Source organism: Pipistrellus kuhlii, unplaced genomic scaffold (assembly GCF_014108245.1).
Source record: "Pipistrellus kuhlii isolate mPipKuh1 unplaced genomic scaffold, mPipKuh1.p scaffold_m20_p_15, whole genome shotgun sequence".
NCBI lineage: Eukaryota > Metazoa > Chordata > Mammalia > Chiroptera > Vespertilionidae > Pipistrellus > Pipistrellus kuhlii.
This window is the reverse complement of record NW_023425460.1, coordinates 17,786,454-17,802,581: the sequence shown is the minus strand read 5'-3', so window position 1 is coordinate 17,802,581 and position 16,128 is coordinate 17,786,454. Positions and strand designations below refer to the sequence as shown.

Sequence of the window (16,128 nt, the reverse complement as noted above, 5' to 3'; positions counted from 1 at the left end):
TAGCATAGATCACTGGGGAAAGACAAGAAGTAAGTAGAGGTCATTTGCCTTGTGGAGAGGGGTCTTATTACACATGGCACCTTCATCAAGCTGAAAATACGGATCCATTGTGATGGGTTTTCTTAGCTCAGAAAGATGAGTCTTGAAGAATTAGACAGATGGTCTTACAGTTAGGAATCCATTTATTCACGTAATAGTCATTTAACAAATATTTACCAAAGGGCTACCATATATGCTAGGCACCTATGTAGGTGCTTGGGGTACCACACTTAATTAATCAAAGTTCTTGCTTTCATTTTAATGGAGAGAGAGCGCGAGCACACAAATAAACCAATGGAGAAGAAGAAGGCCGCTGAGAAGAAATTTGAGTTGAAAAAACAAACAAACATGTGGAGACTGCAGTGATCTGGGACAGGTTGAGGGAATTCAGTCTAAAAGAACAGGAAATGAGAACAAACTCGGTGTATTTTAGGAAGCGAAACAAGGCTGAGGCTAGTTGTCTGGAAGATGGTAAGGAGCTTAACAAGAAGCGATGAAGCAAAAAGGTGGCCAAATTCTAGTGAGAGTTTAGGACACGGGAAACTTGCAGGTAAACATGATAAAAAAAAAAAAAAAAAAAGACGTATGTGTTTATCCATCTTTTCCCAAATGCTCACTAAAAAGCATTAAAGGAATTTAAAAGGCAAAATCCATAAGGGCATGTTGTGTGTGTGTGTGTGTGTGTGTGTGTGTGTGCACCCACATACACACATAGGAAACAAAAATAGATGGGCACTGTCTATACATTTGGGAATATGAAGAAAGGATATAAATGTGTTAACTTTCCCAGCAGAAGAAAGAAGGCTAAAACCTAAGTCCATGGAGGGGTTTAATGAGTGGTGTGCTGATAAAGGTTTAACAGCAGCTGTTTGAAAAAGAAGGCCCTGATATGCAGTATCTGCCAATCCCCATGATGTCAAGACCTCCAGGACCAATTTCAAGTGACCAACACCAAGTTATTGGGGGTGGAGCTGGGACGAGATATACACAATAGGCTCAATGATCTGGCTCCAGCATGCCACTGGGTGTAACAAAGCCAATGGGTGTGCCTCTCTAATTCCCCAAAGGCAGGGGATGTGGGTACACAGTACTCTCAGAAAGATAAAAGTGAGGCTTAATGCCGAGAAAGTAGGATTGGTTCCCCTGTGTACAGAGCTGACAGGTCTCCAGGCCCTTCCAACCCAGCAAAGCCAGATACCTGCCCCCGTGTAGGAAGCCAGAAGGTTAGTCTCTGGAAAAAGTAAGCTAGAGAGACTCTGGATGCAGAGGCCCAGGCAGTGCAGAGAGCAGTGGGGAGGCTCTGGACTGAGACCAGGTGCTCACAGCATAGGTGCTGCCTGGTGTCTGTAGCAGACTGCTTGCTTCAAATTCTTGTTCGGCCACTAGCTGAGATGTTGTGAGGAAGCTACTTTATTGGGCCTCAGTTTTCTAATATATAAAAGGGGTATAATCATGATATTAGGATCTTATAGAGCTATTGTGAGGAGATACTATATTACGTAAAGTGCTTAGAAACCGGTATGCAGTTAATCGCTCTATAAGTTATCATTTTTACGATTAAAGTATACACACAGGACAGGGACACTAACAGCCCTTTTCCTTTTCCTTACTGTAAACCAATGATTTTCAACTGGTGTGCAGTATGAATTTTTAAAACATGTAATACCTGCCTATTAGCCAGGTACACTGACCTCTTTCCCCTTCAACTGCCAAACCAAGACACGACAATGGTCAACACAATAGCCATCCAGTGTGAATGGATTAAAATGATGTCCGACAGGCAAACAATATATTTTGGTTGTGCCACAGAATTTCAGTAATTAGTGTATGTGTGCCAGGAGATGAAAACATTTGAAAATCGCTGCTCTAAATTACTCACACGGTAATTTAGCAAAGGTTGGAGAATTCGGTCTCTCAAAAAACGGAAGGAACTTCTCAGAGAAAAGCACACCTTATCCTGACATTAGAGGGCTGCTCCAACCTGCCACCACCTAACGCACCTGGGTGGGAAACCCCCAACATGGAAGAGTGAGCCAAAGCCAACAAAGAGAAACTAAGACACTTGAGGAATTATGGACATATAAGCAGGAGGAAAATTACATTAAAGAGGAGTTACTTCAAAAATGTAACATAAAATATTGTTTCCATAAAACAAGACCTGGATGCTTTAAGAAAAGAAGCTATCAGAGTATAAGAAATTGCTCTTGAATATTAAAAGCATGGAAGGAAAAAATGAGATTTCTCCAGAAAAAAACAAAACAAAACACACACAAAACCACACACACAAAAACCCCCACAAAAAACAAAATCCAAATAGATAATGAAATGAGCAACAGGAGAAAGCAGATGATACAACGATTTTATGTGATTCACATTGCTTTGATAAAATAAAAATTAATTTTAAAGAGAAAAACGAGAATTAATCAGGTTTTTAGGCACAAGGTTGACATGACTTGGTTGGACAGTTCATATGGCCACTCTGACTGCAAAATGGATACTGGGTTGTAGAGAAGCAAGGAGGGAAATGGGGAACCAGCAATGAAGCTACGACAAGGGCTCAGCGAGAGATGCTGTGGCTCAGAAGACAGCGGTGGTGTGAAGATAGACAGATATGGGCCACAGGAATGGAAAAGAACGGGTAGGTAGTTTAGGTGAAAGCACCTGAGAGACCCAGATGTCAGCACCACAATAAGAAATCATGACTGTTTACTTCTGCAGGGTAACACCTCCAGAGCTTGCCAATCTAAACTCCGCATCTCAAATGAGTGATGGAACCGCTGAGACGACCTCCACCCTGTCTATCTTCCCTAAAGTAGGAAACACTGATTAGGGTGCGAACAGGTGTTGCATGTAATTTTTTTGTTTTGGTAAAGTTAAGGGATTAAGGCTCTTTATAAAGCTTCATAGAGCTTCCAAAATCATTGATTAATAAAAATACTGGTGACTATAGGGTAGTTTCAAATTTATTTACAAATATTCCCTTTTTCTTTTTTTCTCTCCAAATATGGTCAAATGGTTTTACCATGAAAAAATCCTGAAGACACTTAGTAAAACATTTTTCCCCCCAGGCAATTCACATGTGTGCTTTTCAGATATGTGAACTTTCCTTGTGACACCAAGCAAGGTGCAATCTTTCCAAAGTTTCCATTCTTTGTCGGTCAAATGACATCCTTGGCCTCGTTACCAGTCTGTGAACATTCATGAAATAAACCAAAAGGCTGACGGAAGAGAGCCGGTTCCCTAGACTTTAGAGAATCTAGACCTTAAAAGATCTTTCCTTCCCCAACAAGCAACCACAGAGAACCATCAAGCACTAAGTGCTCCTGATAGGAAGAAAACAAAACCAACACATGCAAATTGGCTTTGTGGGAGAGCTCTTCTTACTGAAGGCTTCAGGAGCCCACACTGACTGTGAGGTTCTCCAGAGATTTGGTGAGAACAGCCCCTCTCATTGCCGAATGGAAACGATGGCATTTTCTGCTTAACTCAAAGGGCTGGGTGGAACAACCAGGGAAGGGATTCAAGGCTAAGTACAGTCGAATGCCCTGAAACGTACGAAGAAATTACCTTGGTTTTTGAGAGAATGGGGGCAGCTCGGTCGAGCAGCATTTCCACCACCTGCTCGTGGCCGCTCCTGGCTCCACAGTGCAGCGGTGTCAGGCCGTCCTAGTGAACAAAAGGCAGCATCTCCAGTTAGATCCGATGGGGCTTTGTGTGCATGCAGACTGTTCCTTCCCGATTCAGTGCAGCCTCCAGTGTGCTGTGGACCAGCGGGCTTCAAACCTTTACTGATACATCTGACACAGTCCTTTCATATTTTAACAAGAGCTAAGTTTTTCCCCCTTAGGTTTAAGTGTTCACAAAGTGTGTGATTTCCACATATTAGGGGAAATCACTAGCTTTTAATATATAACTGTCCCACTATTCTTAACTATCAAATGGAATCTAAATAGTATATATAATTTGATACCCACCACTTAAAAAAATATACAAATAAATGTTGAAAATAGAAATTTGTAATAGGAATTTCCTCTTACATTTTTTATTTCTATACCACTTTCCCCACATAATTTTATCTTAATGTAATATAATTTTATGCTTGAGTGTTTTTTATTGATTACCATATCATATTTCCCTGCCACCAAAATATAAATTTAAATTTACAAACCTCCTGAGAACATAAGCTTTAAGTATCCAAAATAAATCTGGTTGAAATGATCATTATAATTATTCAAACACAATTGATCAAAACATCAAAAACACATTACAAATTTTATGATTATTAAACAAGAGTAACAGTTTCTTAAAATGTCCTCTCTTGATGACACATTTTTTTTCACAACTACCGTAATTCACAATCTGTCAATGCATATTATAATACTTATTGCTAAAATTTTAGCATCATATCCCAATTTTTGCTTTGATAAATGTTAGTGCTGAAAAATCTTGTCTGTGTAAATAAGTAAATAAACTTTTGTTAGAACATTGTACCAAATATTTTTTAATAATATATCATAAGACAACTTCATTAGATCCTTCAATTTTTAAAAATACATTTTGATTTTTTTTTTTTTTTACAGAGAGGAAGGGAGAGGGAGAGGGAGAGAGAGTTAGGAACATCAATGAGAAAGAAACACCGATTCAGCTGCCTCCTGCACACCCCCTACTGGGGATGTGCCTGCAACCAAGGTACATGCCCTTGACCAGAATCGAACCTGGGACCCTTCAGTCCGCAGGCCAACGCTCTATCCACTGAGCCAAACCACTTAGGGCCAGATCCTTCATTTTTGTTTGTAGCTATAGGATTTACAACTGTCCAATAGGCAGAAGGGTACGTTATCCAGTCATTATAGTCATGTAGTTCTTAATAGGACACCAATATTTTGTCCTCTTCCCTTTGTGCCCCCTCACATTCCCTTCTTCACCCTCACAGGTGGTAGCACTCTGGGTGAGAGTTAGAAAGTTAGAACTTTCTGCCATATGAGGAGGGAGATATTGTATTAAAGGCTAGGTAGGAAAGGATACTTAGCAGGAAGGTAAAGAAGTGGAAAGCCATTCACTTAAAACTACCTAAGTGGCCCTAAACCCTGTGAGGACTGTTTCACAGCCCAGCTTCTCATTCCCCAACTTGAAGACTCCTGTGGTTGACGACACCTACTGCAAGGAAAGCTGCATTTTTCTAAAATACATCAACATGGGATTCACTGTATTCAAACCACTTCCGAGATTGTGCGAGCAGTTCTTGGAATTGAAAATAAGCCTAATTATCCTAATGTAAAATCAATCTTACTTGTAAAATACTAGCTAAATCTCAGTAGAATTAAAATTCCTTAGATACTGAAATGTGAATCAAATATTCTTTGAGCATGTTTAAATACTTTGCCTTTATGCTGATTTAAAACAATTGCTCTTGTATGTCAAAGTAAAGCATTATAACCATCTTTCAAGTTGGAAACAGCATTTGGCTAATAACATAAAATTTGAGAACAAATGAAAAACACCAAGAAGTCCAAATGTCTTCCCAGTAATGTAAATCTGAAAATATTTGAAGGAGAAATAACAATAATATGTACCTTCCAACACACAAAAATACCTCACATTCTCTCAATGTGATTATCTTTTATGAACTTAAAGTTCAAATTTGTTTCTTTCATTTTTCTAATAAGTAGACCCTCAGTTGTGACAGAATATATGCAGATATTTTCAAATTATGATCACACAGAAAAAAATAACAATTTTAGCCCAACTCATTTATCATTTAAAACAATTTTCCCCAAAGCAAAATGCTCCATTTGGCATTCCAAGTATTTGGCAATCTAAGAGCAAAATCTATCCCAACTCCTTAGTCCTTGGAAATATACTGTTCCTTACAGACACATTTTGACTGATTTCACCTTTTAAAAACATTTTAATTACTAAAAACTTCATATTTCAGAGTACATTAGACCAAACAGTGTAATGAACTTTTAGGTGTCTGGTTCTGTGTCAACAATCTCTGCCTAATGATCAATTCTGATTTTATCCTGATCTCTTCTTCTTTCTTGTATTACTTTTGAAGCAAACGCAAGTCATGGAATCATTTCGTCTTCACAATCATCCCTATATGATAGGCATAATTTTCATTTTACAAATGAATACGCTGGGTTTCAAAGAGCTTAAATTATTCATCCAAGCCCTAGCTGGTTTGGCTCATTGGCTAGAGTAGGGGTGTCGAACTCAATCAGAGAAGGGGCCAAAATCTAAAATCCAGCCTAAATCGCGGGCCGAATGGTTTACTGAACAGTCATAAACTGTCATTGTGATGGAAACGCAGCGGAGCAGAGTGCAGTGATGACAGCGCGGTGCGGGCCACATTGCAAGGCCTGGCGGGACGGATTTGGCCCGCGGGCCTTGTTTTTGACACATGTGGGCTAGAGCACTGGCCTTCAGACCAAAGAGTTCCAGGTTCAATTCTGGTCAAGGGCACGTACCTTGGTTGCAGGCTCCTCCTCAGGCCTGGAGCCTGGTCAGGGCTCGTGCAGGAGGCAACCAATTGATGTGTTTCTCTCACATCACTGTTTCTCTCTGTCTTTCCCTCTCTTTTTCACTCTTCCTAAAAATCAATGGAAAAATTTCCTCGGCTGAGGATTAAAAACCCCCAAAAATTATGCATTCAAGGTCACACAGTTCAGAACTAGGCCACTGGTGACTGAGAGACAGTCAAAGGATGTCTTGGAAGAGTTACTGTATTTTTCGGACCATAAGACGCACCTTTTTCCCCCCAGAAGTGGGGGGAAAAAGTCCCTGAGTCTTATGGTCCAAATATAGCCTACACATATACTTAAAAAAAAAAAAAAAAGATTTTTACTTGCCCGGCTCTGTGTGGTCTCTGTGTGCTTGCCCGGCTCTAAAATGGTTCTAAATGCTGCTGTTTACAGAGTTGATTACATGTGTTTATGACTGTGATGTTGGGTTTTAATGCACATAAAATATTTTAGGACACTATTTGTTTCAGAATCATTTTTTCTTCATTTCCCTTCTCTAAAAACTGGTGTGTCTTATGGTCCGGTGCGTCTTATGGTCCGAAAAATACGGTATTAAGACAAAGATGCTCCCTCTACTCAAACATTTAGCTATTCTTAGCCTTCCTTTATCTACATTCTGTTGTAGCTGCTGCCTTTGATCTTTGGTGTTTACTTATTAAAAACCTACAGAATCTAGAGACTCAGTTAGGAAAAGTGACCTTTTTCCTCAGTTTCAGGAGCTGTGAAGTGCCATGATCTTAGCTGTTGTTACTTTTACCACCTATTCCCATGATAAATTGGCTAGCTCTCCAAGAGAAGTTCTTGGCTGAACTGCAAAGAGCTACCTGAAGCACAGCTCTTTCAGCTGCAGCTTTCACTGCAGTATTTTTAATCAATGATTACAAGTGACTGATGCCTCTGGATCTTGTGCAAATGCCCTCTGGCACTTTCCAAAGGTGCATGGCTCTTCAAATGGCCAGAACCCAGGCAGAAAAGAGGCCTCGTCAGGAAGCTGTACGAGATGTCACGACTGCCTGACTCACAGGCAGTGGGACCTTCACAGGTCAGTGGGAAACTGGTACCTAGCGTTCAGGTAAGATCTTTAATTAGCATCACTGTTTTCAAAGTCACGAAGATGGAGACAAGGCCAGCTGATCCACAGTGAGACTGAAAAGTACCTGCCATTTAGTGATTCACCCTTAATTCAGTAAAAAAAAAAAAAAAAAGAGGAAAATTAGCAGGCGCTGACTTTATTTAATACCTATTTGGGGGCATAATGGATAGTTGAATTTTGAATTAATTTTTTGACTATGAAATAGGTGTGGCTTATCCTTCACTTTCCTGAAGCACTGTCCTGATTTTGATACTGTGTGTTCTGAAGAACTTCAGTAACTACCGTGTTTCCCCAAAAATAAGATATCCTCCGGAAATAAGACCTAGTGCATGGAAAGATAAGACCTCCCCTGAAAATAAGACCTAGCGCAACTTTGGGAGAAAAAATTAATATAAGACACTGTCTTATTTTCGGGGAAACAGGGTATCACTCACGGCTCAGTGCCTCAGCCAAGTCTATATCCCTCCGGTTAGCCTTCAGCCTTCTAACATCAGCCACTGCTACACTTGGCCTCCCTATTTATTCCCTTCACATCGACCCCAATGAAACTCTTTTATGCAATGCCTAGCCAAAGCTTACCATTTTCTTGTCTTTCTGCTGTGCCCACATGACTTCCTGTACCTGGAAGGTTTCTTTCTACTTTCTTCAAGATCCAGATCCCTACTGTGTTAAAGTACCGTGTTTCTTTCAATCCTTTCCTAAAATGAGACATGGCCCTTCTACCTTCAGGACTTCGATCTAATTTTATCTGTCCCACTTTGGGGGAAACAATAGCTTTTTACCTGGTATTTTAGTTATTTCTGGGCATAGAAATAACGTCTGAAGACAAGGTGACTAGTTTGAGGGAGATTCAAGTCTCAGGAGAAAGTAACTAAGTATCATGTCCATAAAAGCTGCTTCCCAAAAGTGACTGAGTGGATGAATAAATGGAGTGAGTGAATAAGTGAATGTTTGGTCTAGTCTTTTAAAAATCTTTTCAGGTTAATTCATTAAAAAGTCCTTTCCTTGCTCTCCTTTTTTCTTTAAGACTAGACTCACTTGATACTGCAGAAACACAATTAAAATAATGTCTCTTACCTTCCAGAAAAATAAAACTCTCAATAGATAAGTGACTTACAAATTAGAATCAGACTAAAGAATATGACTCAGCCTTCTTAGCTCTGACTGAGAGAAAGCCTGGCCAGCGTGACTCAGTGGTTGAGTGTCACCTATGAACCAAAAGGTCACGGTTCAACTCTCTGTCAGGGCACATGCCCAGGTTGTGGGCTCGATTCCCAATGTGGGGCATTCAGGAGGCAGCCAATCAATGATTCCTTCTCATCAATGATGTTTCTATCTATCCCTCTGAAATCAATAAACATACATTAAAAAAAGAGAGAAGGAAATCTTATCTTTAAAAAAAAGAATAAGAGAAATATCAGAATATTTGCTGTAAATATTTTCCTCTTTTTAATTCAGCTTTTAAAAAAAAAAGAGCTGCTGTGAATATTGTAGTACTTCACAATATAGCAGCGAACTGGTTTACTTCTTTCCCTACAATTAGATAAATGGGTTGGCTAATATAAAATAAGGATTCTTACTGGCTCCCAATTCCTAGAAATTTACAATTAATGTTCAGAGTCACCTAGAATGGGTCCTGGGCCAAAAAGCAGTTCACCTGCACACAACAGCAGCGACCTCCAGCTCACAAATGCTTGACAAAGGCAATTCTCAGGGCTCAAGGGAAACTGCCTCAAGAAAGGCAGCATATGCCATTTGGATGGGAGAGAAAGGGAGTTGCCATAGTAACATTATGGGAGGGAAATGAAATTGCATGGGGTTAGTAATTTTTCCCCCCCAACCCCCCTGATTTTTAAAGCACTAACATAATGAATGTGTATTCCCTGGGCAGAATTCTGAGGCCAGGCAAACTGGCTGGGCCAGCTCTCATATTTCATTTTGGTGACAGCAATCTGATTAGTGAGGGGAGGAGCTGCGCTTTCCTGGCTGGCCAAAATGCTCTCTTTTGTTAGCTTATGAGCAAAACGTTGCACATCCGAAGGCCAGAAAAGCATTCTTTCACACCTGGTTTTTCTGAAAAGCACAGAGCAGGACATTAAGGCATCACACCTAGGAATCTCGAAGCTGGAAGATGTCCGTAATGGGTTGAATTTGCTCAATGCCCAGACTGAAATAACAGAAATCTGTGACCTGAGAGATCCTGTCAAAAAGAGACATTTATTTTGATTTGTGGCCTCTCGCTTCCTTTCTTTTCTTTCTTCTAAGCAAAAACTCACTCTGGAGAAGAGAAAGGAAATCAAGCAGAGAGAACTCTGTGGCCATACACTTTTCTCTGTTGTGGATGTAAAACAGGATGGGATATTTAATTGAAAACTAAAAACAAAGAACAGGTAGTGCTCTGGAGAAGAGAGTAATGATGACAACCAAACACATTAAGGGTCTCAATTGCCGTCTAATAGCTATTCTCACATCTGGATCTTTCACTAAAAGTTCTGGCTGTACCCCCCTTTTGTGCGTGTTGGGTGGTTGGGGATTTGGCCTAAGAGGAAGTGAATAACATATTTTGAAACCCTCCTATTGTCACAGGTGCTCTATTACTGAATCTCTGCAACTCGAGAGAATGGCCTGTGAAATTCACTTATAGATGAGAAAGCTGCTCCAGAGGATTAATGTACTCACCCCAGGTCACATGCAAGAAAGTGCTTGACATAGACTTTAACCTCAGGCTTGCCTCTGTCGGAGGGACTGGATTCCTTCCATAGTAACAAGCAATTTCCTTTTCACATCAAAAAATTCATTTTGGCTGTTTATATATAAAAGAACTATATCTTTCTAATTCCCTTCCTTTTTATCCTGGCATGTATTCTATATGTTTAATACTAAACTAAAATAAGGCAAAATCCTCCTGTTGTTCTTTCTGCTTGGAAAATCACAGCTTTCTCTCTGAGCCTAAAAATAAACCCTTATGCTATGTGTTGTGTCTTTTCCCATTTTCTTCATGCCTTTTGTCCCTCCTTTCTGGTCTTCTTTTGGTTCAAGCATTATTTATTATTCTAATTATTTTATGATCATATAGGCCACTAGCTATCTTCTACTTTGAAATTTTAATGAAATCTCTTTTTAGTGGTTGCCCTAGGGATTACAGCATGTATCCTTATCAGTGGAGTCTAAATAATATATTATTCATTAGATTGTATTATTACATAATAATACATATTATATTGAAATAAGATTATACCACTTCATGTATAATATGAGAATTTTGGAATATTATAATTGTATTTACACTATTAGTTTCATTTTGCGTGCTATATATATATCAAATATTTTATTTCCAAAATATAAACCTAACAGACTGATATTTTTATTTATTTTAAAAAATATATATTTCCATTGATTTCAGAGAGAGGAAGAGAGAGAAAAAAACATCAACGATGAGACAGAATAACTGTTTGGCTGCCTCCTGCATGCCCCACACTGGGGATTGAGCCCCAAACCCTGGCATGTGCCCTGATAGGGAATTGAACCATGACTTCCTGGTTCATAGGTCAATTCTCAACCACTGAGCTACACAAAGCTGGACCTAAGGGGTCTGCCTTTAAATGGAATTCTTTATTAGGTCTACAATCCATGCAGGGAACAGAGCAAGGAAATTAGATCCTTTAGACCAGTTGGAGAAATATAAATATCTCATGATCTCACTCATTTGTGAAATATAATGAACAACATAAACTGATGAACAAAAACACATCTAGAGACAGAGAAGCATCAATCAGACCATCAAACCTTAGAGGGAAGGTAGGAGAGGATGGAGAGGAAGGGAGAGAGATCAATCAAAGGACTTGTATGCATGTATATAAGCCTAATCAATGGACACAAGACACCAGAGGGGTGAGGGCATGAGTGACGGTGAGGAAGTGGGGGGGGGGGGGGGTCAATGGGAGGATAAGGACACATATGTAATACCTTAATCAATAAAGAAAAACAAAAACAAAAACAAAAAACAAGGTAGCTCCAACAGTAGCACGCACCTTATAGGAGGTAGCTGGGTAGATAACAGTATTTTCTCAGAAGCCACTGAACTGTGTTGTTAAAACACGTATTGATGAAAATCTGTTGTCAGTTTTTAGGCTTGTCCTTAGGGCTTTCTGACATTTTAACTGGCTCCCTCCCTCCCTTTCAAGCCCACACATCCAGCTACTCTGTTATTTCAGCAAGAGACAAGGGAAGCTCTGATGAGGAGACCACAGAATAGTTGACGTATTTTGAGTATGTACTACACTTTCTCCCATATAGTCTACCAGGAATTCAGTCTGCGCCTGGTCCCACCGTCACCCCACTCCATGCAGGACAGCAATAGAAGAATGATGGGCTTTTCTGTTCTAAGCTTCTCTAAGTCTCCCTCACATTCATGTGTCACCTAACGCAGAAGAAAAGTAAATCCATTTTAAACCCATAGGAAAGAAGCTACGTCTTGTTTAAAAGAAGACAGCCTTTCAGAACCGGGAGGCAAAGAGGCATGGGAACCCGGTTGCGCCATCCAGTTGCCTGTGTACATTATTTCATCTCTGATACTTTCTCTCAGAAGAGTGTTTTGTGTTTTATCCTGGCCCTCCCCTAGGACACCATATGCCCCATCTTTATGCCCCAGAATTTCCTGTGTACCCTTTTCTCTTTTTTTTTTGTACCTAAAACAGCAAGTGTTTAATAAATGATTGAGAAGTGATTGGCGATTGTATCAAGAGAGGATGAAATGAAGTGATTTCTGATCCACACATTTGCAAAAACCTCAGCTGGAAATTCAGCTATGTCTCTTCAAGCTTCTCTTTCCCATTGACTGCCTTCCCTTCTTAAAGATTCTTCCTTTTTACAAATGATCCACTAGCTTCTGTGATATTCACTGGCATAAGCAAGGCCTCTGTCTTTCATTCTTAAGCCTCTTTAAATAGCCCATACTTAGCAGGAGAGCCCTGGCATTTAAAGCAATGGTTCTAGCATTTGTTATCTACTGGCAATTGGTTCTTATTAAGTGACACCAAGTCAGTTCAATAAGATCTCTATTCAAGTTAAGGATTACAGTGTGTATACTCAACTTATCAGTAGAGTCTAAATAATATATTATTCATTAGATTATATTACTACATACCAATATTTATTTGATTGAAATTCAATTTACTTCCCTAGTCAGACAAGTAAACCCTCATCTTTCTTTACTCCTTTCTGGAAAGCTTATTTTTAAAAAATATATCCATAATTTTCAGGTTCAACAGTCATCAGGAAAAAGATGTTTGAGTCTCCTGCCAAATACCTTGACTGGGCTACCTTAGGATTAGAATACACGGGACGAACTTCCTACCAGTGCCATGAGGGCAGGGAAAGCATCTGGTCTTGTTCCATCAACCCCTACATCTGGCCCCAGGTAGGTGCTCGGTAATCATTTACTAGTTGAGGAAATAAATGTAGGGACTAATGTATGACGTAGACCATTTAGGAGCTACAGCAATCAAGTTCAGGTTACCAGGCCAGTTTCAGAAACATGGAGATCAGGATTCTTGAAGGAAGATGCACAAAGGTGTGAGAGGTACAATTATAAGACAGGGAAAGCTACCTCAAATTCCTATCTATGTAGATGTCTATAGCAAGACCATCTTTTGTTAACCTGGCTCTTGCTTGCACCTTGTAACAAATGCATGAAATGCTGGAAGAAATGCCTTGGTTAGAAGTTTAATGGGATTAGAGCTCTGAGATATACTAGCAATGGCTAGGATTTATTTCTGGATGACTTTATACCACATAGTTTACAAACATTAGCTTGATCTTATGAAAATGCTGCAGGGTAGCCAATTATTGTTCTTATTTGCAAGGAGAAATAACATGCAGAAGGTTAAATATCCTACCTGAGTCAACTAGCTAAACCCAGAACGTGGGATTCAAGCTTGATTCGAATTACTCACAATCCATCACACCAAAAAAAGCAACCTGACAAGCACCTAGCTAGATAGATATGTAGTGTTTTTTTTTTGAAATTTAATTGTAAAAAAAATATAAAATTTACTTTAACCATTTTTAAGTATACAGTTCAGTAATGTTAGCTTTAGTCACATTGTCTAATATATATATATATGTCTTGATATAATTGTCAATCACTTCTGCATAACATCTCTAGAACTTTTTCTTCTTGCAAAACTGAAACTATATGCCCATTGATCAACAACTCCCCATTTTCTTGTTCCCCAGGCAACAACCATTCTTCTATCAATTACACTCGGCATGTACCCAGGAGTGAAATTACTGGATCATGGGGTAATTCTATTTTTAGGTTTTTTTTTTAAGGAATCTCAATATGGTTTTCTATAGCAGCTGGACCATTTTACATTCCCATCAGCAGGGCACAAAGGTACAAAGGTTTGTTTTTAAATCAGGTTTAGCATCAAATTGACTGAATAGCTAAGCCTGAGTGTCAAGTTGTGGTTAAATTCTTGAAAATGTAGCTCAACTAAAACTCTAGGCTTTAGACCTTAGATTCTGTAATTAAAACCATGTACTACTTAAACATGTATTAAAGATTTATAAATATAGATTATCATGCCATTTCAAGGAGAAAAAACTTAGCAGTCATTTTCCAAGAGACTACAACAAATGAACAAAAATAAAGTCAATACTGAACCAATGCAAAGGTATTAGGAGACATATACCTCCCTCCCAAAAATAAGGATAAGTATGCACATAAACTGACTCCTACCCTTGTTTTGGCATCGATTTTAGCTCCTCGATCAAGCAGTAGTTTTACCATGTTGGCATTTCCTCTTTTTGATGCAACGTGTAAAGGAGTGATGTCATTCTGTGGAAGAAGAGAAAAAAATATTACAGTTCAGGTATCTTCAGTTGAATCAAAACATTGTTTCCTAAAATGCCCACAACCAGTCTTCATTTTTTTCCTCTTTATAAAAAACGTGTTGAATAGTAGGCTTCTAATATTTCTTTCTGATAATAATTGTCTTCAGGAGACACCTTCCCACACCATAAAAGGTCCCTGCTCAAATATTTTATTTACCTGAGGTGGTTGATGGATGAGATAATGATTTTCTTTTATTTAGGGTCCAAGGAATCTTTTATCTGATATCTTGGCCTTTAAATCAATGCGTTTTTCTACAAGTGTGTGAGATATATGCTAGCTAGTGAGGGGCTGACTAGGAAACAGCTCAGTCAGCCCAGGTTGGGTGAAAGCAGTATCATAGTCCTCAACCTTCCTGGGCTCCACTGAGCACAAACTGTATAGTCACAGGCCTTCCCATGCACACAGGGTTCACACGTGTTCACAGGCATTTGTTAGCAGTATCACACAAAACTGACTATGGTTGTTTTTTTCTGTTTGTTTGTTTTTTAAACTGCTGTGGAGAAACAGCCATCATACTAGGACAATCTGAAATTCCAATCATACTAGGACAATCTGAAATTCCAATCATACTAGGACAATCTGAAATTCCAGTCATGATTTCGGAGCCATCGTTCTTCCTCTTTGCATTTGTATGGGTGCATTAGCTGTTTTCGAACTGCTAAGGACGTATGAGCACACAGTGAAAAACATTCTGTATTTCAGTTCCTGATAGCCGTGTGTAGCTGCAATATGGTGTAAGAGCTGTTATTCACAAAAGTCAATTACAAGATACATGAACTGAGCCCAGAAAGGGTTATATTTTTGTTGTTTGATAGCAGATACAATATAATTGCTACCAGGTATTGGTCATTTCCTATGTGTTAGGCACTGCACTAAACTCTTTACTCCTCATTTAATTCTCATAATCCTCAGAATGTCATATGCAACTTGAGTTATAATGCCCATTTTACAGATCTAGAAAGAGCTAGCAAAATCCAGATTCAAATGAAAACCTGATGCTTAAACTCACGGTTTAAAAAAAGAAAAGTACTTTATAATGAAAATGTTCAAATAGGCACAACATTTCAGAGAAAAGCATAAACAGCATTGCCCCACTTCAACAATTATCACTCTTTTGCCAGTATTATTTCTTCTGTATGCCCTATGACTTTTTTCTAGCTCAAGGAGTTTAATAAAAGAAAAAAAGTTTAGGAACTCTGTTATTTCATCCATAAAGACTACAATTTAATTATTTCTAATAGATAAGAATGTCTTAAAAAATCACAATACCCTTATAACTAACAAATACAAATAATTTCAAGTCTGACATCAAGACCCTGTCAAACTTCAAATTCTCCCATCATCCCAATTAATCTCAGCTGGTTTGTTCAAATTAGAAGATGCACATCGAGGTTGAAGTGTCCCTTAGGTCTCTTTCAATTTCCAGAGGTGCCCTCCTCTACCTTCTTTTCCCCATGTCTATATATTTACTGTAACAACAAAAACAAAACAAAATGACACCTAGGTCATTTATTGTGTAGAGTTTCCTACATTCTGGACACGGCTGGTTGCATTCTCGTGGAGTATTATTTAGC

General features: G+C 39.0%; 1 protein-coding gene across 25 annotated transcripts in view; it reads right to left on the bottom strand.

Moving 5' to 3' along the window:
• Window positions 1-16,128, bottom strand: part of ANK3 (ankyrin 3) — a 560,461-nt gene that overhangs the window by 135,977 nt on the left and 408,356 nt on the right. For all 25 annotated transcript variants that reach the window (XM_045581850.1, XM_045581851.1, XM_045581847.1 and 22 more), the window contains 2 exons: window positions 14,399-14,497; window positions 3,607-3,705 (listed from right to left, as the gene is read on the bottom strand). In XM_045581850.1, the coding sequence (XP_045437806.1) occupies window positions 3,607-3,705; window positions 14,399-14,497 (198 nt within the window). The remainder of the gene's footprint in view (window positions 1-3,606; window positions 3,706-14,398; window positions 14,498-16,128) is intronic.